The 22,898-nt window shown below is 32.6% G+C and overlaps 5 protein-coding genes across 5 annotated transcripts; 3 read left to right on the forward strand and 2 right to left on the reverse strand.

Moving 5' to 3' along the window:
• LOC149896579 (uncharacterized) lies at nucleotides 1-840 on the forward strand. Its single transcript, XM_090117609.1, has 2 exons — nucleotides 1-48; nucleotides 484-840. Exons 1-2 carry the CDS (start codon nucleotides 1-3, stop codon nucleotides 838-840), a joined length of 405 nt encoding a protein of 134 aa, XP_089973735.1.
• A 6,553-nt stretch (nucleotides 841-7,393) lies between these two features.
• On the forward strand, nucleotides 7,394-8,723 carry LOC149896580 (uncharacterized). The gene is made up of 2 exons (XM_090117576.1): nucleotides 7,394-7,441; nucleotides 7,809-8,723. The coding sequence occupies exons 1-2, from the start codon at nucleotides 7,394-7,396 to the stop codon at nucleotides 8,721-8,723; spliced, it is 963 nt and encodes a 320-aa protein (XP_089973702.1).
• Nucleotides 8,724-9,308: 585 nt separating this feature from the next.
• Nucleotides 9,309-11,067, reverse strand: LOC149896581 (uncharacterized). Its single transcript, XM_090117456.1, has 2 exons — nucleotides 11,003-11,067; nucleotides 9,309-9,836 (listed from the first exon to the last, which is right to left on the reverse strand). The coding sequence occupies exons 1-2, from the start codon at nucleotides 11,048-11,050 to the stop codon at nucleotides 9,309-9,311; spliced, it is 576 nt and encodes a 191-aa protein (XP_089973582.1). The 5' UTR covers nucleotides 11,051-11,067.
• A 2,673-nt stretch (nucleotides 11,068-13,740) lies between these two features.
• LOC149896582 (TIM double twin CX3C motif protein) lies at nucleotides 13,741-17,422 on the forward strand. Its single transcript, XM_090117597.1, has 4 exons — nucleotides 13,741-13,928; nucleotides 15,056-15,175; nucleotides 15,745-15,843; nucleotides 16,566-17,422. Exons 1-4 carry the CDS (start codon nucleotides 13,842-13,844, stop codon nucleotides 16,701-16,703), a joined length of 444 nt encoding a protein of 147 aa, XP_089973723.1. The 5' UTR covers nucleotides 13,741-13,841; the 3' UTR covers nucleotides 16,704-17,422.
• Nucleotides 17,423-20,524: 3,102 nt separating this feature from the next.
• On the reverse strand, nucleotides 20,525-21,277 carry LOC149896583 (uncharacterized). Its single transcript, XM_090117573.1, has one exon. It carries the CDS (start codon nucleotides 21,275-21,277, stop codon nucleotides 20,525-20,527), a length of 753 nt encoding a protein of 250 aa, XP_089973699.1.
• Between the last annotated feature and the right edge of the window lie 1,621 nt (nucleotides 21,278-22,898).

A 22,898-nucleotide genomic window follows, 5' to 3' on the forward strand; every position in this document is an offset into this window, starting at 1 on the left:
ATGGCGTCCAGAATTTTATTTGTTGCTTTACAAGCAATTGTAATTCAGGTAATTTGAAAGTGTTTTAAACTATCTATAAAAATTTGATGATTGCCTATATAAGATTTAATAAACTAGTTATTAAATCTTTTATTATTTCTAAATATTTACAATTATTTCCATTTGTTTGAACGCGCTAATCACAGGAACTTCTAGTCCAATTTGAAAAATTCTTTCAGTGTTAGATAGCTCATTTATCGAGGAAGGCTATAGGCAATTAGGCATTATATATCATCACACTTAGAACAATAGAAGTACAGTAATGCGGGTAAAACCGCGGGGCACAGCTAGTCGATCATATATCATAAGATTTCTTCTTGCTTCTTATTAACAAATACTAATCATAAACAATTGTCAATTAAAAAAAAAGTTTCCTTCATACAAATCTAAATTACCAACCATCAACTCTTATTAAATCATTCTCATATTTTTATTTTTTTACAGACCGCCTACTCACAATGCGTAAACCGTGTTGTCAATAGCTGTGCGCCTAACGTGGTTGAAACTATCGTTCCAAACCAATACTTCAATCCCCAATTACCCTTACTGGCACCCCCTGCTCCAATCCTGCCAGCCTGCGCCCCTCTGGCAGCCGCTGCTCCACTCATGCCTGGCCTTATCCCCGAAATCGGCTACCCCACAGTTATCCAAGACAGCAGCGTTGCCAATAGCCTTGCTAATGCCTTGCAGTTGCTTGTCGTGAGCAACTTATTGAGCAGCACGTTGCCAGGACCTTGCGATCTGCCAGGCTACCCGGTTGAGAGCTTGATGCCATTGCCAGCGTATAATTATGTATACTAGTTGTGTTGTTGTTAATAAATTGTTGTAGAGATATATTTTGTTTTATTGAAAGTTTATCTTAAATGTATGTAATAACGTAAATTGAAGATATTATTATTTATTATCTAGTTATCAGTATATTAACTAGACAGGAGATAATATAAATTGATAGGTAGAGCTATCACATTAATTAATGAGCTATTTTAGGCAGAAGGAAATTAATAAACAATTTCTAATTCGTTTGATTAGTTCCATATGAATATCACAACAACATCTATAATTTAAAACGCTTCATTTTATTGCTAAGCGCAAATTTCGAGATCGAACAGATTTCTTTTTTATAATATTTTTTGAAGTACGAGGATGGTTCTTATGGAGAGAAAACGTAAACATGTACCTACCACAGGTGAAGCCGGGGTGGACCGCCAGTAATACATATAATACAAATAAAGTAAATATGTCGACTTATTAACCTTTAAATTAAACTATGACTGTCTTAACACAAAAACCTTTAGAAAGGGTTTTAAGCTCGGGTTCTCTATAATCTGGTTTTGTCGTATTTCACATAGACAATTACTATTAAAGTGACAGATCCCTGGTTTAAAGTTAAGACTGTGTTTAAATTTTTTTGTGGTAATACCATGAAAGAAAAAAACATAGGCTGTAAAGTATTGGCTGGTAATAATCAGGCAAATATAGGCTGATAATAATCAGAAAAGAAAATGTTATTTGACTATAAAAACATTTTGATTTAAAGCAGAAAATAATGAACATGTATGGTCAATAATAATGAAATTCCAAACACGCATCGAATCGTTCCAACGAAATTGCCTTTCGCGTAATCCAGGCTTTATTTGTATTGGCCCGTTTTAATGTTTTGTCCAATGTGGGTACAAAATTGTGATTTTGCTTTATGGCCCCTGTTTTGTTTAGAATATGTATTACATATGCAGATAAAAATAAAGTCTTATACAAGAGCCTTTTCTTCGTATACATATCATTTAGTAGATCTTATCTATACTTACTTAATATTATAAAGAGGAAAGTTTGTAATTATGTATGTATGTATGGTTTTCACGCATTAACTACTGGACCGATTTCAAAAATTCTTTCACCATTAGAAAGCTGCATCTTCACTGACCATCATAGGCTATATTGAATTTTAAAAAAAATTAAAAATCCTTACCAAAAATGCAATAATGTAACCCAAGGTGTAAAAAATTACATAATAAAAATTCTGTCGTCGCGTGCGCTGCGGAATCTATTCCTTGAAGTACGAGGATGGTTCTTATGAAAAAAAACGTAAACATGTAGGCACCACGGGCGAAGCCGGGGCGGACCGCTAGTCCATAATATAAAAAGAATCGCAAAATGTGTTGGTAAGCGCATAACTCGAAAACGGCTGACTACATATTTTATCAAGCATAAAACGAATTGAACTATAGGTAGTCGTTAGTAGTCTAGTTTTTCAAAGAAATTCCTTTAAAATAAAATTCCACTGTAACGGTCTTACAGTTGAAATTGTATTATAAATTTTAAAGCAGAACTGTTGAACAGTGTTCAAAGAATTTCGAGAAAGTTACCATTCCTTCGCAAAAGTTAGAGTTTATGAAAGCATTTTACAGTTTGTTGAAAAATAAGGCGGCCTTCGTAGAAATGTTAATATCTACATACACAATATTAAACTTGACAAGCTGAGCATTGCGGTTTTACCCGCATTGCTCCGCTCTTATTGGTATTAGCGGATATTTAGCCTACAGCCTTCCTCGATAAATGGGCTATCTAAAAGCGAAGGAAATTTCAAATCGGACCAGTAGTTCCTGAGATTAGCTCGTTCAACAGTAATTTTATCAACATTATCAATTTGTTTAATCGAATAACTATAGGACTAAGTAATTTTTGAAACACAAAAATAGGTAGGTAATATTATGTGAATGTTTGTGAATATGTGTCATTTTATTCGATAAGCCCATTTTTATAGACTAAATGCATTCTTCTGTGGGATCATCGTTTGTAAAAATGGAAATAAATCACGCACATTCTCTTATTACAATTTACTACCCGTCCTCCGGGTTGAACCCGGAAGAACCGGGATAAAAACGGGGAAAATATCGCCTATGTCTTTAAAATGAATTTCGAAATTTTTCATCATTATAAAGCTACATTATTTCAACACTAGCTGAGCCCCGCGGTCTTACCCGCATTGCTCCGCTCCTGTTGGTCTTAGCGTGATGATACTAATATAGGTAATAAACTTGGAAAGAATTTCTCAAATCGGACCAGTAGTTCCTGAGATTAGCGCATTCAAACAAACTGACAAACTCTTCAGCTGTATACCTAATATTAGTATAGTATAGATTAGGTTTTAGAATAATATGATAAATCAGTTTTATTTCCAGTATCCATACGTCGAATACTATGAAATACCTACGGAATTTGCGCGTCAGCTGTTAATTGTTTTTATATTTATAAAACAAAATAACATTATTGTTTGTACGTGCGTTTTCACAGACAATACAAGGTCTTTTATATTCTAATAATAATGAGTCATGCGTAAAAAATGAAATTATTTACTTATTGGGGTTTTACATTAAAATAACATTGTGTAGGCATGTTGATATACACGATATATTAATTAAATAACATTGTATACATAGATGGTATTATTTTTGATTATTTATTTAATAAATAACCAAATAGCCTTAGTGCAAATTTCAATAAATTGGAGTTAAATATTAATGGATGGACCCATTAATAAAATCAATCAAAAATAAAAAATCGCCCTAGGCCATTGAGATAATATTACTACGTATGGAGGAGACACTACGAACAAAATCTGTGCGCCATTTTTTTGCTCAACTAAGTTTTAAAAATTATTATCTAATTAACTAGGTACTTACCGATGAAAATTATTCCTTTGCACTTTTCCGTATTATTTGTTTGTATTATTTGTGCAATATCGTAACACACACGAAGGCATATTTGATGCGTTTCACTTTAAAACCATTAAAAAAAACCATATGGCGTATGTTGAGCGGAACATAAGTGATGTAGGCGGCTGGCGGTGTCGTCTCCATATTAATATTATCTCAATGCCCTAGGCTTATAATTTAAAGAATGAAAAAATATACATAAGTAAAATCGAAATTTAAAAGTGACATCTTTGCTTTTTTTATATCTGCATACGACATTAATTTTAATAATCTGTCGCAAACTACAATAAATAATTTGGTAGGCTTAAACAGCCTCACCTACCATATTGTGTGCGTGACTTAATTTATATTGTACTAGTGGTCCGCCCCGGCTTCGCCCGTGGTACATATTTCGCAATAAAAGGTAGCCTATGTCCTTTCTCGGGTATCAAAATATCTCCATACCAAATTTCATGCAAATTGGTTCAGTATGCGGATTGAGTAACAGACAGACAGAGTTACTTTCGCATTTATAATTTATATATATATTGTATTATTTTCCTACATTATAATCCTTAAAGTTATATAATCTCAGATTATAATGGAAGCGTCAAAGGAATATTTATTACATGACCAAGGAATTTTTACCAAATAATGTTTTTCGCGCTATTGAGTGCTTATTTTCCGTCTTAATTTTATATTTTCGAAATTAATTATGGAATTATTTTCTTTATTTCAAAAATGTTCCAAATTAATTACAATAGTTCATCAATATACTGTCTTAAAAATCCGTTTAGTTGTCCTTTATAAGTGTTTGTAAAAATGGGCAAATTTTTGGCGCGAAATTTTTACAGGTTACAAAAAAAGTACGGTATCAAAATAAAGTAAATTCCAATGGGATATTAAAATCATATTATTCTTATATACGTACAGCAGTCGTATTTTTATTTATAACTCTCTCCATAGTCCATAATACACGGGTACCACCAGAAGGAAGATACCCGGTCCTTTGGAAGGCTTTTGTGGGGACACAGGTCCAACATCTGTGTTTTTATTTTTTTGTCTTGTATGTATTTCTTGTTTTACCACGAGTAAATGAATTCTATTCTATTCTATTCTATTCTATTCAACACGCAGAGGCCCTTTTAGAGAATTTAATTTGTTATTAATTATAATAATTATTATGTATAGCAAAACTATTGAATGACATTAGACCAACGACATGTGATTTATCTTAAAGTTGCATATTATGCAACTGTTACAGCACAGATAACACACAACGAGATTATAGATAAAACAAGAATAATAATATTTTATATTCATTAATCGACTTACAAGAAGAGCAGAATGGCTCCCAATTTACTACAAATACTTATATTCAAAATACTATTGAGTACGGTAAGTGATTTGCAAAATATTTTATGATAACAGGACAGACTAGAAAATTCCTTTTTGTAAGAGCTTTTTTTAAAGTCGTCATTTTAAATTATAATCAATAATGTTGTTTTCTGAAAGAAGATGAACTAGCGAAAAAAATATAGCGTGTCTCATTCAACCTAAAACTTTGTAATAACGCGCGAAGCACAAATTTTACTCATATAAGCATTTATTATTGTATGACGTCAAGTAACTTCTATATGGTTACATCATAGCTCATTAAAATAAAAATTGTCTTAATTATTTCTTAATTGTATTTTTACATGTCATTACAATCATTTTAAATCACCAATAATAAAATTCATTTCTTTTACAGATCACCTGCAACTACGTGTACCAGTATCCAACGAGCCAATACCCACAACAATCATATACGCCGTACCCCACACCACAAACGTACCCCACACCACAAACGTACCCCACACCACAAACGTACCCCAAACAAACATTCCCAGACTACAAGACATATCCAAATTACCAACCATACCAAGCGCAAGCAAACTTCGTATATCCAAAACCAGAGACCACACCAAAATGTTCTACACCCAAACCATTGATTCCAGAACCAGTTTTACCAATAGTACCTACACCATCGCTAAAAGAAAAGCCAAAGACTCCAGGATTCGATAGCAACGTCCTAAACAATCTAGCTATAGCATTACAATTGCTAATAGTCAGTAATATTATAAACAATCCACCTTCAGAATCTAATACTGGATCTCTCTTGGACAATTTCCCTGTAATGCCTTGTAAAGAATTTGAGAATACACCGTTTAAATCAATAATTGATGCTATGCCAGATTTCCAACGCATGACACCTCCAAATTCGAAATTTCTAGGCGAAACAGATGTCATGTCGTCTTTTGGTAGTTTTGGCTCTTTTCCTAAACCGAGGCCTAATGGTCTAATGTCTCCGTATGAAGCTATTACATCCAATTCTTTCTCTGATAGACCTAAATATAATTCTATGAAAGATTTCCAAAGTCCCTACTCCGCTATGTTGGCGTTTGACAATAATAAAGATTTGTTCTCTATGTCTGATCTGTTTCAAAATTGAAATGGATGTGTGAAATTAATTCTAGTGTGTAATAGTGAAATATTTATTTTGTATTAATAAAGATTAAATAAGCAATTTTCGTTATGTTTTATTTTTTATTTTATTTCATAAAATACATATTTTTTAAATACTATATCATAGAAGGAAAGTCTGTTATGTGCTTGTTATTTATGTTGTTACTAGCTTTCCGCCCCCGGCTTCGCCCGCGCAGTCAAAGAAAAAACCCGCATAGTTCCCGTGGGATTTCCGGGATAAAACCTATCCTATGTCCCGGGGTAAAAAGTAGCCTATGTCCTTTCTCGGGTATCAAAATATCTCCATACCAAATTTCATGCAAATTGGTTCATTAGTTTAGGCGTGATTGAGTAACAGACAGACAGACAGAGTTACTTTCGCATTTATAATATTAGTATGGATAATATGACTAAGTTTCCACAATAATTTCAAGTCCATTTTATAGGTAATTAAAAATATGGCAGCATTTTAGTCTTTTACATACATAAAACCAAACATAGCTTCGCCAATTTGAATTTCATCTTCATTTAAACATTTCGGACAAATTAGTACAGTTCCAATAAATTTAATATTTAGTACTATAGCATTAAATCTATCCATTTTTCTATTCTGGAAATTTCTCAGTTGCAAAAAATTGTAAAATTTTGATAGTATTGGATTATTTCATCCATCAACTCGTATAATAGTGATGAATTATTTTTGTAGGTATTAAAATAGTATATCTATATATTACTAGCGGTCCGCCCCGGCTTCGCCCGTGGTACATATGAAAAATAGATGTTGGCCGATTCTCAGACTTACCCGATATGCACAGAAAATTTCATGAGAATCGGTCCACCCGTTTCGGAGGAGTATGCAGACTAACATTGTGACACGAGAATTTTATATATAAGAAGAGGATTATGTATATCGATAATTGCAATAGGCTTTTACTTATTAGTTTTTGTTTATTAGTTTTTTTAATTGATTAAGTTAATCAAAAGCCTTGTCATTACCGGAAATATTAAGGAATTCCTATATTTCTTTATGATTCTCAGTACCAATACTCACGTGCATGTAACACTTTTGAAATCAGTATCTAATATTAGCTAATAACCTATATAAATTAAATGTTTATATGTCAGTATATCACTTATTATTACTTTCACCTGCAATGGGTTTTAAATTTATTTTATTTGCACTGTCCGTGCTTATTTATCAGGTATGTGAAATGACTTTCCAAAAAGTCCATTTTTGTATGAAAGGGAATTAAGATTTTTGCTACTATAGCCTTTCTTTTAATTGTCTTATTACTTTATTCAGTTTAGACAAATATACTTCTTCTTTGATCCTTTCTTTTCAATTAATTCATGTTGAAATTTGAATATAATATTCTATCCTTTAATGTTATTAAAACGTAAGTAAATAATCAGGAGAGAGAGCTTTATCAATTACTCAGAAATATATCAAATATTACGCCATCATTTCATGTTATTTCGATTTATTATCTACATCATATTACGTAAGTCATATTTCATAGGAACATTCCAATAATGTTTGTAATCAATAAACTTTATTTTATATTACAGGTCAAATCTCAAAGATGTGGCTGCCCAGGACCAGCACCAACAGTTATTTCTGCACCACAAGTGATATCACCACCAGTAGTAGCTACTACAATAATCGATAATTCTGTATCAAACGCCTTAGCGAATGCTTTACAACTCCTAATTGTTAGCGATCTGATTGAATCCACGTTAGGCCCTGCATTATGTTCTAATCTAAACGCACCTATCATAGAATCTCCATACTGTGGACAAGTCGAATTCATACAGCAGGAATACATTACACCGTGTGGTCCAACTGTGGAAGTATTACAGCCTTGTGGCACACCAATGGTTGAAACATTAACGCCTAACATTTTCGGTGGTTATACTGAATCCTTTTCACCTCTCTACGGCGGTCCTATTCTAGAAAGATTATCACCAAGATTGCCTTTATGTCGATCTGGACCACTCATAGAAAAAATTCAACCTAACATTTGCGGAGGATACACTGAAACTTTCTCACCTGCTTTCGGTTCTGGACCGATCATTGAAACGATTCAACCTAACATCTTCGGAGGTATAACTGAGTCGATTTCATCTTTATACGGACCTCAGATTGTTGAGCAAATCTTCCCAAATGGTTTTGGATTCACTGAGACGATTTCACCAAACTATTGTGGAGGTGTTACTGAAGTAATCACACCAAATTATTGTGGTGGATTGACTGAAGTTGTTGGGCCAACTGCGCAGTTTATACCCAATTACTATGGTGGTGTAACTGAAATCGTTTCTGGACCTCCAATGGCTGCTGAAGTATGTTTCCCTTCATCGATCCCTGCGCAACTAACTTGTAACTTTGGGTACAATGTACCCGCTAACACGCCTTGCGTCAATTTTAATGTTGAGCCATTGCCATTTGACTCTTGCAATAATTTTGGCAAATCGTTTTACTACTGATTATTTTAAGTTTTGAGTAAGACATAATAAATTATAATGTGATTTTAAGTATAATTCTTTCTTTTTTATTTAATAAGATTTCCCATCCGCCATTTTATAATATGTATGGGCGTATTCAGAAAGAAAGCTTGAAACTTATAAGCGCTTATCGGCGCTTGTCATGTTCATATATTTTCCTGTCAGTGCTAGGAAAATATATGAACATGACAAGCGCCGATAAGCGCTTATAAGTTTCAAGCTTTCTTTCTGAATACGCCCTAAGTTATGGCATCGTTAAGATCAACGTCTAGATGGTTTCAGTAGACTTCTATTTATATTATGTGTAAAATGTCTTTTTTCGGGCCAGTCTCAGCGACAGCACTTCCAGTTCTAGACAAGTAGGAGCATAGATAATAAACTTCAGAAATTGAACCATTTTTATAATTTTGTTTAACCATATTGATTCATTAGGTATTTATTTTTATCGACGGAACCTTAGCAAAGTTACACATACATTTATAACATTAATGAGGAATATGAAAACAAAATCGCATCAGGTAAAACAATTTATTGCTACAAATAAATACTTAATAACAATGACATAAATTAATTACTGAACATACTTAATAAATTAAGCAATCCTGAATTAGGACATGAATTAGGCGATAATGTATTACTATAACCAGTTACTACACTCTGTTGACCAATAACATTCGGATATGCCGTAGATGTAATAACTGGTGATATAGATGGCATAGAATTAGAAAATAATGGATTAGAACATCCACAAGAGAACGTGGGTGATGAAATAGCTTCATTTAAGAACGGTGAAGCTAATTGCAACGCTAAATCAGGACCGCCTTTGTGGTTCTGTAGCAAATTACATACGATCATCAATTGTAATGTATTAGCTAGGTTTTTGCAAACAGATGGTGTACAATCCGTCACTATAGTTGTACTTGGGGTTGGTATTATCTTTGGTGGTACAGGGGCTATAGGATTGTAGTCTATTGTGTAGGGAATGTTTAAGGGTTGAGATATGAAGTTTCTAGGCGCTTCTAATATCTTCTCTGGTATCTGCCGGTTGAACAACATGTTGGGCTGGATTCGATTCATGTTCTGGGATTTGGCTAGCTGTAACAGAAAAGGTTAAGGATTAGTATATGCGTAATAGGTTATATTAATGAGGAAAGACGCAGACATTATTTATTATTGTTATACATTATGTATTATTGTTATTTGTGTAATAGTGTACACTAGAGTTAAAGACGTAGTTCGATAAATTTTAAGTATTTGTGAGAAAAATGTAACGATATATGCCCGTATTTCTCACGGGAAAATTGAATAGAATTCAGAAATTTCATATTGTACTAGTGGTCCGCCCCGGCTTCGCCCGTGGTACCTACATGTTTAAACTATCATATCTCTCAAGTTGGATCAAACTGCACATGGTGTGCGAATTTTATTATAATCGGTTAAGTGGTTTAGGAGTCCATTGAGGACAAACGAGATTTATATAATATACTAGCGGTCCGCCCCGGCTTCGCCCTTGGTACATATGAAAAATAGATGTTGGCCGATTCTCAGACTTACCCGATATGCACAGAAAATTTCATGAGAATCGGTCCACCCGTTTCGGAGGAGTATGCAGACTAACATTGTGACACGAGAATTTTATATATAAGATTAAGATTACATTAGAATACAGATCGCAGTGATTTATTTTCAAGGTTTATAATTTAAACCATTCGTTATACCAACTACATATTTTAAACATATTGCTAAAATAATGCCGCGGGAAGCAACTATCTTGCAACATTAAATATTCATAACCTCTGAATAAATCCTTAGTGAAATTTATAGGTAATCCACAGAAAATTACTTTTGTGAGATAAAAAGATTTATATCTACATTATACTTTGCCGGATATTGCTGGAAGATTGTGAAAATATTCGACAAAGGAAATAATGTTGGTACATGGTTGGTACCATGTTGGTACTTTATTTGTGCTAAAGAAATTTTCATCAATTTTTGACTGAATTATCTGGTATTGGCAGATAATTCTCTTTTTTACAATGTCTTATAGAAGAGAACATTTTTTTTTGTAATTGTGTAATGTTTGATCAACTATATAAATATTATTATCAAGTTGAAAGCATTCGTACCGCAACTGCAAAAAAAATGACGGAAGTTTTAATCCGTAGGTAGGTACTTTTTTAAAGACGCTTAGATATCAATAACTACGTACATAATTATTATTATGCAATTTTTACGTAGGTAATATAGATAAAAATAATTACCTCCAATTTAACAGCCACCAAACACAATGCAATTAAAATCCTCTTCATTTTTAATTAACTTTAAGATATTGTTCACCTGTTTGATAAAAAATAAAAAGAAACATTGTATTTATTAATGTTTAATCTGTGACGCGTGATCTATCTTAAATTGAAGGAATTGTAAGAATATATTTTATCTGTAATCTATTTAGTAACTTCGATGAAATGAGATTTTAGCGATGTTTTGTAATCAATTATGTTGTGAGAAGATGCCTTTTTTAGACATTGAGTATTTGCGATGTACTATAATACTAAAGAGATCATTTTGAAAAGCAAACATTTTGTCGAATTTTCGTTATGAAATAATGGTACCTCATACCACCACGAGTAACAGGTATCCCATTAATAATGTTTTATATATTAGTACCTAGATACAGCATTGTGATCTTCAACAAATAAATGTGTGAAACAATAACATATTATGTGCATTGGATGGTTATTGAATTAAGAAAGAGTGTGCTGTGCCTACTTAATTTAATACTGTAGTTGGTAGGTACCTAGTATTTAAAAGCGACGGTTTTATAAGCTACAGATAGCTCTGAATCTCAATTTGTAGCGAATTTAGTTTTTAACGTAAAAGGAATATTGATTATCATCATAATAATTAATTATCATGTAAGTACATAATATTTGTATAATGTGTTGTGTTGTATGGATATTTTTACTTACTAGAACCGAATTATATTTTAATCGCACAATTATAATGTAGAGGAAATAGGACCTTTTGTGTTAGACATGACTCTTGCTGTCTTAATTTTATATTCAGGTAATATCTATATTATTATATTTCACATATTGTATTACATAGATTTATTCAGTATAAAAGCTTTTTATATTTGCGTCAGTTATTTTCTGTTGCAGTATTCAAACACAATATTATTAACACACTACATTTATGTTTTTTGTTATATTTACCAATGCTTCCATGGACAATTTCATAATTTTAAATTGCTAAATGTATGATTTTGTTGCGATAAGCCGCGTATTTATTATATGACTAATTGTTTTGTTCAGTTATAAACAGTCATTTTAAAGTAAATTGCCAAAATGTTTCCTGCTAAGTCGATAATCGTTGCATTTTTAGTCACGTTTACTGATGTAAGATAATTTTACCCGTATACCAAATAGCAAATTTAAAAATTATATATTACCTACAATGCATTCATTAAATAATTTGTATTTTTCAGGTTGTTATTACATTGCCATACCCAAATTGCAATCCATGTCCTAAAATCACTCATATGGCAATACCATGCGAATCTGTCATTGCTGTCAAAGAAACTTGCGCGCCAATTTTGCCTGTCAAATGTTGCGAACAACTGATTTTGCCGCCGAAAGCGGTTGAAGTTCCTTGCGGTTTAGGATACAGTTCTGTCGCAGTGCCTGTAGTGGCTGAAGCATATAGCGAAAGATTTTTCACAAATGGTGTTGATGAATTAGTGTACGTTTCTGAAGCTTTAATTCCCGTGTCACCTCCATGCTCCTGTATAAAACTGGCAACACCAGTGTGTCAAGAATGGTCACCACTAATACAGCCTATAATATTGTAAAGTTTGTTTTATTGGGAGAATATGTTTTATATATTAATATATTTTTCAATGCTAATAATGTTGTTTCAATCTATATGAAAAACGTAAAATAATCATTGTTACAAATATACATCAACTTCAACATTCAGTAGATATTTTATAATTTAGATTAAAGTATGTAAGTTGATGTAACTCAAAGTGTATAGAATAAAAGACAAATGAAAAAAGATAATATTATTATCGTCAAAAATATACAGATGGTTAATAATAAGAAAACAATCGATATTTAAAAAAAAATACCTACCTCGATATACTGAATAAATCTAATAGAATACGTTGAAAATAAAATTGATGTTTTAATTTTATTTCATAGGATTATAATCCTATTTCATAGTTTAAGATTTACTTCTAATGTTGTTTTCACCTTTTTTTAAGTACATAACATTTTCAATGTAATAACGTAGACAGTACCAACCCATCCTTTTTATACAAATCACTCTGTGAACTCATATAAGCTTTAGTATAAAATTATTGATCATATCGATCAATAATCAATATCGAATTAGCTGTACCTTGTAAAGCTATTCCATAACATCGCATCGCTGTGCCTATTGGAGTGGCTGTGGGGGGTGTTAGGTTTTTTCGTTACGGAATTGTTACATTCGGTTGCCGTGCTAAAGGTTTGAGATAAAAGCTATGCAATACCTTAAAAAAATAATACATATGTAGGTACTTTAGGTTTATTGACATTGATAAAATAATTATAGCAGCTTGAAATTTTTAAAATTCGTTTCATGCACAGAAAATCCTTAATTCCAGAACACATTATTTTTATTTAGAATGAAGTTTGATTTATACAATTGTATTATGATTATGGATTTGGTACAAATGTATTTTTTTTAACTGGAGATAGGGAAGCGCTGGACCACAATCTCGCCTGATGGAAAGCTAAGAAAGCTCAGCTATATTTCCGAATACTATTTTTTTTGGTATTATAATTTAACCATCCAAATATTCACTACGAGTAAATATTTTAAATAAATGTTACCTATTATGATAATTAACCGTGCGTCTGTTTGCAAAATTTCCTTTGCGTATGGGTAAAAAAAACTAAGTCGTCATATCTGTGATCTGTCATTTTGACAGCGTTATACAAATGACTTATGACACTTGACAGTCGGCTCAAATTTCGAATTGGAATTGTGAGTTAGCGGAATTATCTTTATTATTTTGTATTATAATAAAAGTGCATTTAAGGTTTTGCCCTCAAAATGGTTGAGGCACAGAAGTATAGAATTGAGCAAGAAATGACCAATTTGGTCAATGAACTCGACAGGAGTTATTTACGAAAAATGCAGGTGGGGTTTTAGGTTATATCCTTATCAACATCTTATGTAATAATCCTTATTTATTATAATCCTTATATAAAAGAAGTTCCGTAGCTTAAAGCTTCTGCATATTAATTGAGTATGATGTCCTTTATAAGGTAATAAATATGAAATTAATAAAAATACTTGATGTTGCATCACAATTAAATCATGGTTATAAACAATCTAAATTTTCATGAAATACAAACTTAGAACTAAATTTAAATGATATTAACTATTCACTAGAGTTTTCATAATTAATATTAACATTTTGTGTAGTTTATACGTCATAACTTCAAAGTGGTCAATCAAACCTATTTTATATTTAACTAGCGGTCCGCCCCGGCTTCGCCCGTGGTACACATTTGCGTTTTCTCTGCATAAGAACCATCCTGGTACTTCAAGGAATATAAAAAAAAAAGAATTTTCAAAATCGGTTCACCCATTCACATGTGATGCCGTGACTACGCGAAACGGGTTTCATTTTTATATATATTATTGAACTAGATTTGCATGAAATTTGGTATGGAGATATTTTGATACCCGAGAAAGGACATAGGCTACCTTTTATTGCGAAATATGTACCACGGGCGAAGCCGGGGCGGACCTCTAGATGTATATTATTTAATTACATATTTACTTTGCTTACATTATAGCCCATTCGTTATAAATAAAAAATATTTATTCCGTAACAAATATGTTTACAATTTTACCAGTCAATGAGGCATCCTTTTAAGCATTTAAATGCATGTGTTAGAACATCTTGCTCTTCCGACTTTACATTATCTTTTATTGTTGCATGAATAACATTTTAACAGTTGTAGAGATATCATTCCAAGATAGTCTCGTGGGGAGTGGGGTTCAATATCACGTTCTAAATTCAACTTTGTCACTTAGGTCATAAAGATTAAATTTGTATTTCTTTACAAGATAGTCTCGTAAGGAATGCCGTTCATTAACGCGTTTTAAATTCAACTTTATCTCCTAGTTCATAAAGATTAAATTTGTATATTTTCTTTCCATGATAGTCTCGTGGGGCCGCATCAATGATCGAGTAAACATGACTCGATTATTTGTCTTGATCATATTTACTGTTAAAACTCAATATTTATTTCCAGGGTGATATGCACAGATGTGCGGCCAAATGCTGCGATGATCAGCAATCATCATTGGAGAGAGTGCATGGGTGTATAGAGAACTGCACATCATCTCTGAACCAGGCTAATAATTATGTTCAGGTAGGATTATCCTTCTGAAAAAGATTTTGTGGTGAATATTGAAATGTTTAATGGTATTTACTAGAAAAGAAATATTATAAAGCTTATATCTATACTAATACTAGCGGTCCGCCCCGGCTTCGCCCGTGGTACATATGAAAAATAGATGTTGGCCGATTCTCAGACTTACCCGATATGCACAGAAAATTTCATGAGAATCGGTCCACCAGTTTCGGAGGAGTATGCAGACTAACATTGTGACACGAGAATTTTATATATAAGATATCTATACTAATATTATAAAGCTGAAGAGTTTGTTTGTTTGTTTGAACGCGCTAATCTCAGGAACTACTGGTCTGATTTGAAAAATTTGATCGGTGTTGGACAGCCCATTTGTCTGGTATATTAAAGGTTGAAGGGTTGTTTGGCTAAATTTCATTTGAAAACCTTCACAATTTCAGCATGAGTTAAATATTTTTATTTACTTGCTATTACGAAATTTACTGGATAACTGCTTTTTTGTTAGAAAGTAACATATTTTGTTTCACTGTATTTTTCAAAACCTCACATATTATATGTATTATTTTCAGCATGAAATAAACCTCCTGCAGAACAGACTGCAGCGATGTGTCATGGATTGCAATGATTCAGCAAGGGATAGACTCGGCCCTGACCCTAGTCAAGAAACTGTAAGATTTTATTTCTAAATCTAAACTAATATTTAGGAAAAATATTTATTTTTGTTTTATATGATTTAACTGAAAAGCTTAAACTGAGTAGCATTAGCTTATTTTTAACATGCTTTTATTAGTTTCACCTGTATGTTTGTATATTACCGAGTCCTTTAGACTGGATTATGTCCCATAAAAAAACAATTTTAATTTTGTACACTTATCAAGGATCAGTAACAATACAGAAATGTCATGGTTTTATTGGATTAGAATGTTTTTATTTTTATATATAACTAGCGGTCCGCCCCGGCTTCGCCCGTGGTACATGTTTACGTTTTCCCTACATAAGAACCATCCTCGTACTTCAAGGAATATAATAAAAAAAGAATTATCGAAATCGGTTCAGCCGTTCTCGAGTTATGCGCTTACCAACACATTTTGCGATTCATTTTTATATATAAGACTAGCGGTCCGCCCCGGCTTCGCCCGTGGTACATATGAAAAATAGATGTTGGCCGATTCTCAGACTTACCCGATATGCACAGAAAATTTCATGAGAATCAGTCCACCCGTTTCGGAGGAGTATGCAGACTAACATTGTGACACGAGAATTTTATATATAAGATATCCATTATTGTGTTCAATCTATCCAGTGTGTTTTTTCCGCTAAACCTAAATAGCCAATTGAGCAGAAATTTTAATACATATACTAAAATATTTTTTTTTTTGTTTTTCCACAGATCGACAAATGTACAATAGAATTTGAGAAGTGCGCAGTTAAATGTGTGGACAAGCACATAGGTTTGATTCCCAGTCTAATGAAGACGATGAAATCGGTTCTCGCGAGCGGGAAACCGCCGCCAGTGAGGAACGAATGAAACAGATTATATATGTAGATTATATACAGATACAGATTATATATGTCAACCATAGAGAAACTAGATGTGACAAGTGTCATTTGTAAACTATCAATGTATGTACTCATTGAGGTATTATTACTAGAGAGGGCACCACGAACAAAATCTGTGCGACAAGCGGGGCGGCTAGTGAGTCATACACTTTGTAGATATTCTGCCTCTTATTACTTATAAATTAAAACCAATAAATGTAACAAATAAATATTGTATCTTATTAAAAAAAATATGAATAAACTTATCAATTCAAACCAATCAATGTAACAAAAAAAATTGAGTTTGAGACGATTGACTCTAACTCGTGTAAAAAAAAGTGTAGTAGCGATGTCCTCTCTAGTACGTAGTACATGTAACTCAATGTATGTACTACGATTTTTCCTCAGTACAGAGTACGCTTAACATGAGCATTAATTTAAACTGATCATCTGTTCAAAACTTGACATTGGCAGAATCTGTCTTCACTGGGATCGGGTGTTGCCACTTGAAAAAAGAAGAAGTACTATGTATGGAATATGGAAAAATATGTTTTTAGGAACAATGTTGTTCTACTATGTTACTAAATTCATTAAAATAAAATAAAGGCATTTTCAACACATTTCAATGCTTGATTAAGTCTAAATAGTTTTTTTTAGGTGTATTGCTTTTAAATTAATGAGAGCATTCACCTAATTTTGTCCTAAAATTTGACACACTATCTAGTTCCTCTATGGCCTCGAAAAATAAACTTTATTTAATAAAGTTCACTATCACATAAATATACTGCCTGTTTACAGTCTTTCTTTAAATTAAAAGAAATGGAACCAATAAATATTAATTATCAACTTTTGGAAATAATAAAAAAAATGCTTCAAATTATTAGTATTTTTGTAATAAGACTGCATGTATTCACAGACAAGATATATTCCTGTAATTTTTATACATATTATGCATTTATTGTACAATACCTTATGTAAATAAAAATACATGATCACATTTATTTAGTACTACAATGCAGTAAATATTATTTGCTAAGACTTAAAAAAATGTTTATTATACATAGTTTGAGGGGAGATACCTATCTAAACTATTATAAGAACAAATTGTTGTTTATTACCTGATCGAAAAAGCGTAAGACGGATTTTTTTTAAGCCCTTATATTCCATGCGTAAGACGGATACCATTCCAAAATATCAAGCATGCTAAACGTTAATAATCAAGTTTTCACTTCTGCCGGCACTCCCGGAGTGCAACCCGTCTTTTTTGTTTTTCAAAAACTTACGCATTTTATAATAGGTATCTAGAAGTAAAGAGAGTAACTGAAATCTTAAAATTGCACAATATATGATTACTTACCTACTATATTGTAATTTACTTCATTGTATCTTGTTTAACATATTTGTTAAGTGTTTTTAGTTTAGAGATTAAAATATACTAATTGATCAAATACTTTTTTCATATTACCTACACATTTTTTTATTATTTCTAGCCGCTTGTCCTGGCTTCGTCGAGGTAAAGTTAAAACGACAACAGTTAGAGTAAAATTGTAATTGAAAAACAAATCTATCGCTTGGCCAATTTATTAGTTTACATTACCAGCTACGTAATAAACAACAGTGAAATGAAATGTTTCTAGTTAGAATAATCAATATAACTTCAAAACTTACCGCGCTTTTCATAGATTCCATTTTAAAAATTTATTTTTGTTTTTACTTTTTTATAAAGAACGATGTGAAGTCACCAGCGGACGAATCCTCTTGTAAAAGCAAATATGTACATATTTCTATACCATGTGTATTATTCTGGTACATAAGCTACATCACTGCCAAGTATCTTATTTTACACTAGCTTCCGCCCGCGACTCCGTCCGCGCGGAAAAATTAAGAAAAATTAAGATTTTTTTTCTACGTATTTTTCCAGATAAAAAGTAAGTATCCCATTTTATGCCCAGGATAATAAGGTATAATTATACTAAGTTTCATCGAAATCGAACCGTTAGTTTTCACGTGATGCCTGAACATACAGACAGACAGACAGACAAAAATTTTTTTAATCACATATTTGGGTTTGGTTTCGATCCAGTAACACCCCCTGCTATTTATTTTTCAATATTTTCAATGTACAGAATTGACCCTTCTACAGATTCAATGTACAGAATTGACCCTTCTACAGATTTATTATATGTATAGATTCATACATTTAACTACAAACTTTTAGTAGAAATTATAAGGATATTAGCTGCCAGTATTAATTAATGTTCTAAATAAATTATGAATGCGCGCCAATAGGTTCAATAAAATTTAAAAAAGTAACAATAGGCACAGATAATAGAATTATAGGCATAGGTAATATAATTTTCTTTAAAATTTTATTGCCTAATTCATCGTAAGCAACCATATAAAAGGAAAATATTTTGTAATTAGGTTTCAAAATTAATATTGTGTTACTGTGTCAATTGTCGCATGATGTATTTTGTAACAATTTTATTTCTACTTTGTGGATATGTGAGTATTTTTTTTTTGTTGTAACTACCATTTTTATAATGGTACCTATTGAAAGGATTGCTTCTTCTGATGGTAGCTGTAACCAATAAAAATAATACGTAACCTACGTATTATTCTTTAATTTAAAAAATACGTAGTTACTTAGTTATGAAGATTTAAAAAATAATCGTTATTTGCGTATATAACTGTTTATTGCAGAGAGAAATTATTGTCTAATTTCTATTAAGTAATACATTTTTTTATTACTGTATCTAATCAATAAACAAAAATATAAAAAAATCCGTATTTGTCAAGTTTATATTATTCGAACGAACTTGGCGAAAACATTGGCTTTTTTGGCTTAAAATAGATACATAGGTATAGGTAGATTAGTTATTACATATTATATATTAACTAACTAGTTACTTATTTATATATTTTTATAGTTTACTGAAAGTTATATTAATATTATTCTTTACAGGGAAATGCATATATTTGCGATCCACTCTATATTGAAAAAACCGCCTGTGGTTGCCAGATACCACAATGCCAAACGCAAATAGCTTGCCAGAGAGAAATATGCAACATACCAGTATATTATGAAGAATATGTTATTCCAACTGCCAGTGCTTGTTACGAATATGCCAGACCAAATTATGCAGTATATGAAGAATATCTAATACCTAGCAGCCCTTGTTGCGAAGTTGCCAGACCTTCTTTATGTCAATGTGATTATTATCAGCTAGAAATTCCTTTAATAAATAACTGTGGTTGTCAAAAAGTTATAACCAAGCCAGTTAATGGAATATGTGATTGTTGCAACACTTGCGCTGGCTCGTACGTAGGATCTACTAGTTGTGCCTGCAAATATCCGTTTATTGATGAGTTTCCGGCAGTGCTAGGATATGAATGCATGCCGCCATTACCACCCGCGCTTGGTTGCGGGAAATATTTACGACAGTGCACTCTGCAGCCGCCATTTTTGTAATTGAAATGAAAATTTGCCAGAGTACAGCCGCATTTTAACAATGCTTAGTTGAGAGTCTTTGGTATGATAAACTGTTTGCTTGTTGTTGTTTTTTTTAATGCATCGATGTTACTGTTTTTTCATGGCAAATAAATTATTCTCATTTAATTGATGAGACAATACTTACAAATTAGTTTTATCTTATTCTAAACCCAACTAATAAAAACCCTTGTTGTGATAGTAAATAAATAAAACAAGATTCAATATTTCATTTTCTTATTTAATAAATTATATTGCGTTCATAAAATCACACTCACATCACTATTAGTCTTATATACACTACTACTTATGATACAGTTTCAAATACACGGTGGTGGTATGGGTATTTTTCGTAAGAAATGGTTTCTCGTTTGACTTGGGATTACTGGTGGTAGTAAATTGCTAGTTGGTGGAGACCATGCAGATACAGGCGAGGCAGCTGGTAGGAATGGACTGATTGAGGGTAATGAAGGTGGAAGACAGGTTTCCTTTACAGGACAAGGTTCTCTAACAGGAACTGGGTAAGGAACAGGAACGTGCACAACTTCAGGCCTTCTCATAGGTACATTGGTAAGGATTTCGGGTCTATTGCACGGTCTATTGGTAAGAATTTCAGGTCTATTACAAGGAATGTTGGTTATAACTTCAGGTCTGTTACAAGGTATGTTTACGACTTCCTGAACGTTTACGGGCACATTTGAAGTTATAACTTCAGCTCTGACAGGTAAATTTGCTGGCATACATTCCGCTCTATTTAAATTAACTGGAGGATTAGGTGGGTTGCCACACATGCATACATTTGGGGGTGATTCTAGCTTCTGGCACTGGCAGGGTGGTAACTGTGGATTGCCAAGTGGTCCGGGACATTTTTGCATACAAGGTGTTTCTTCCATTACCGTCCGCCTTTTGGCCATTTGCATTATTTGCATGGCCCTTTCAGTGTTGCCTTGTGAGAAAACATTTTGGAGTGCTGACATCACGGCTTTTTGGTTTTGTGGTCGTTTTGGTCCTCTAGCGTTCGAGTTTTGTAATAACATTGCCACTATTACTACTGTGATGAAGAGGGTTTTCATTTTTGTCTGAAAAAGAATATGATGTTACATAATTTAATGTTTTGATCTGGTTTTGTGAGATTTTAAATTACTTCAATAATTACGGCTATGAATAAGTTGAAAATAATGAGCTCGTATATGTTTTTCTTTTCAACCAGTCGTGTAAGAATTTGTTTTACGTGTCTTATTGTTAAAAAATTTAATGTTTCTGTTATAATATATTAAATTTTATTTTTATGTTATATGATTTGGTAGAGATTTAAATTTCAACTGATGCAAATGTGATTGCATTATTACATATTGATATTTCTCTCATAATGTTATGATTCCTCTGAATTCTTATTAAACCATTGATAATATCAATCGTATAAATCTGATAAGATTTTAAACAGATATAAAATTCACGGAAAGGCGATAAAAGTTAGAGCTGCTTATAAATTGTATACCTACATTAATAAATAAGATCAAGTTCAACATACAAACAGCTTATATTATAAAACGTTTGTATAAAAAGTAGGTAAATATAACTGTTAGATACGTAGTAGGGAACAAGTGAAACACTTAACGGCTCGATTCGCACTGCTTTAATTTATAACTTGAACACCGGCGCGGACGCAGCCACGCACACATATACAAACTAAGTATACAACATTCCTCCCCCTATTATAATAATAAATTAGTAAAAAGATACAAAATTAACAGAAAAACCCTCCACCCTTATGTTTCTGCTTCATGGAACTCATCTTCCATATCACCAACATCCCTCACTTCCATTTGCCCCTCCTGAGCCCTCTCATCACCACCGTCCAACGTATCTGGTGGAAGATCGCATGGCACGTAGAATTCTGCTCTGCGTCCTCTCACGTGATGCGGCGCCTGGCTGGTAGGCGACACACACGATCGCGACGATGACGACGGTGACGGAAGTGTGGGTGGAGGTTCAAGCAGGTCAGCGCTTAGACTGTCCCTGATATCCCATTGATCGTTACTTAGACCCTTATACCGTAACAACTGATTAACATGCCTCTTTATTGTTTCTAAACTGTCGATATCTCTTATAATATACGTAACCTTTCCTAACCGTCTTTGAACAATACCTTTCTTCCATGAATATTTGGATTTATTTTCAAATTTTTTGTATAACACAATATCGTTCTTTTTAAAATCAATTATATGTTTATCGTTTCGTTCCTTAGACTGCATACACTGACGATTATCATTATTAAGGTTAGACAGAGATGGTGACAAGGGTAACGATGACTTTGGATGAATTAAATCTAAACGAGATCTTAACTTACGTCCAAATACTTTCTGAGCTGGGGATAACCCTGTAGAAGTATGAACAGAGTTGCGGTAATCCATGAGATACTTAAGCAAATTTAACGACGTATCTCTAATGTTATTTCCCGACAATAAGCAAGATTTTAATCCCTTTTTAACTATTTTAACAAAACTTTCCGCCTGGCCATTACTCGGCGGATGATACACAGGTGACGTCACATGAGAAATTCCGTTTAACTTGCAAAACGATTGGAATTCTTTAGAACAAAAAGCTGTGCCGTTATCGCTAACTATCGAACATGGAACTCCGAACCTAGATGAAAACTCACAAATATTTTTTATAACGGCGGCTGAAGATGTA

The sequence above is a fragment of the Colias eurytheme genome, chromosome 28, assembly GCF_061535395.1.
Source record: "Colias eurytheme isolate Ceu_HAF_F1 chromosome 28, ilColEury1 Martin Lab GWU primary, whole genome shotgun sequence".
Classification (NCBI taxonomy): Eukaryota; Metazoa; Arthropoda; class Insecta; order Lepidoptera; family Pieridae; genus Colias; species Colias eurytheme.

What these genes read in the sequence shown, in the direction of transcription:
- LOC149896579 (XM_090117609.1), top strand. Translation starts at nt 1, where the DNA reads ATGGCGTCCAGAATTTTATTTGTTGCTTTACAAGCAATTGTAATTCAG. An exon ending in TACAAGCAATTGTAATTCAG is followed by an intron (nt 49 to 483) that starts GTAATTTGAAAG and finishes ATTTTTTTACAG; the next exon opens with ACCGCCTACTCACAATGCGT.
- LOC149896582 (XM_090117597.1), top strand. Translation starts at nt 13,842, where the DNA reads ATGGTTGAGGCACAGAAGTATAGAATTGAGCAAGAAATGACCAATTTG. An exon ending in AGGCTAATAATTATGTTCAG is followed by an intron (nt 15,176 to 15,744) that starts GTAGGATTATCC and finishes TATTATTTTCAG; the next exon opens with CATGAAATAAACCTCCTGCA. An exon ending in CTGACCCTAGTCAAGAAACT is followed by an intron (nt 15,844 to 16,565) that starts GTAAGATTTTAT and finishes GTTTTTCCACAG; the next exon opens with ATCGACAAATGTACAATAGA.
- LOC149896581 (XM_090117456.1), bottom strand. Translation starts at nt 11,050, where the DNA reads ATGAAGAGGATTTTAATTGCATTGTGTTTGGTGGCTGTTAAATTGGAG. An exon ending in TGGTGGCTGTTAAATTGGAG is followed by an intron (nt 9,837 to 11,002) that starts GTAATTATTTTT and finishes TTTCTGTTACAG; the next exon opens with CTAGCCAAATCCCAGAACAT.
- LOC149896583 (XM_090117573.1), bottom strand. Translation starts at nt 21,277, where the DNA reads ATGAAAACCCTCTTCATCACAGTAGTAATAGTGGCAATGTTATTACAA.
- LOC149896580 (XM_090117576.1), top strand. Translation starts at nt 7,394, where the DNA reads ATGGGTTTTAAATTTATTTTATTTGCACTGTCCGTGCTTATTTATCAG. An exon ending in TGTCCGTGCTTATTTATCAG is followed by an intron (nt 7,442 to 7,808) that starts GTATGTGAAATG and finishes TTTATATTACAG; the next exon opens with GTCAAATCTCAAAGATGTGG.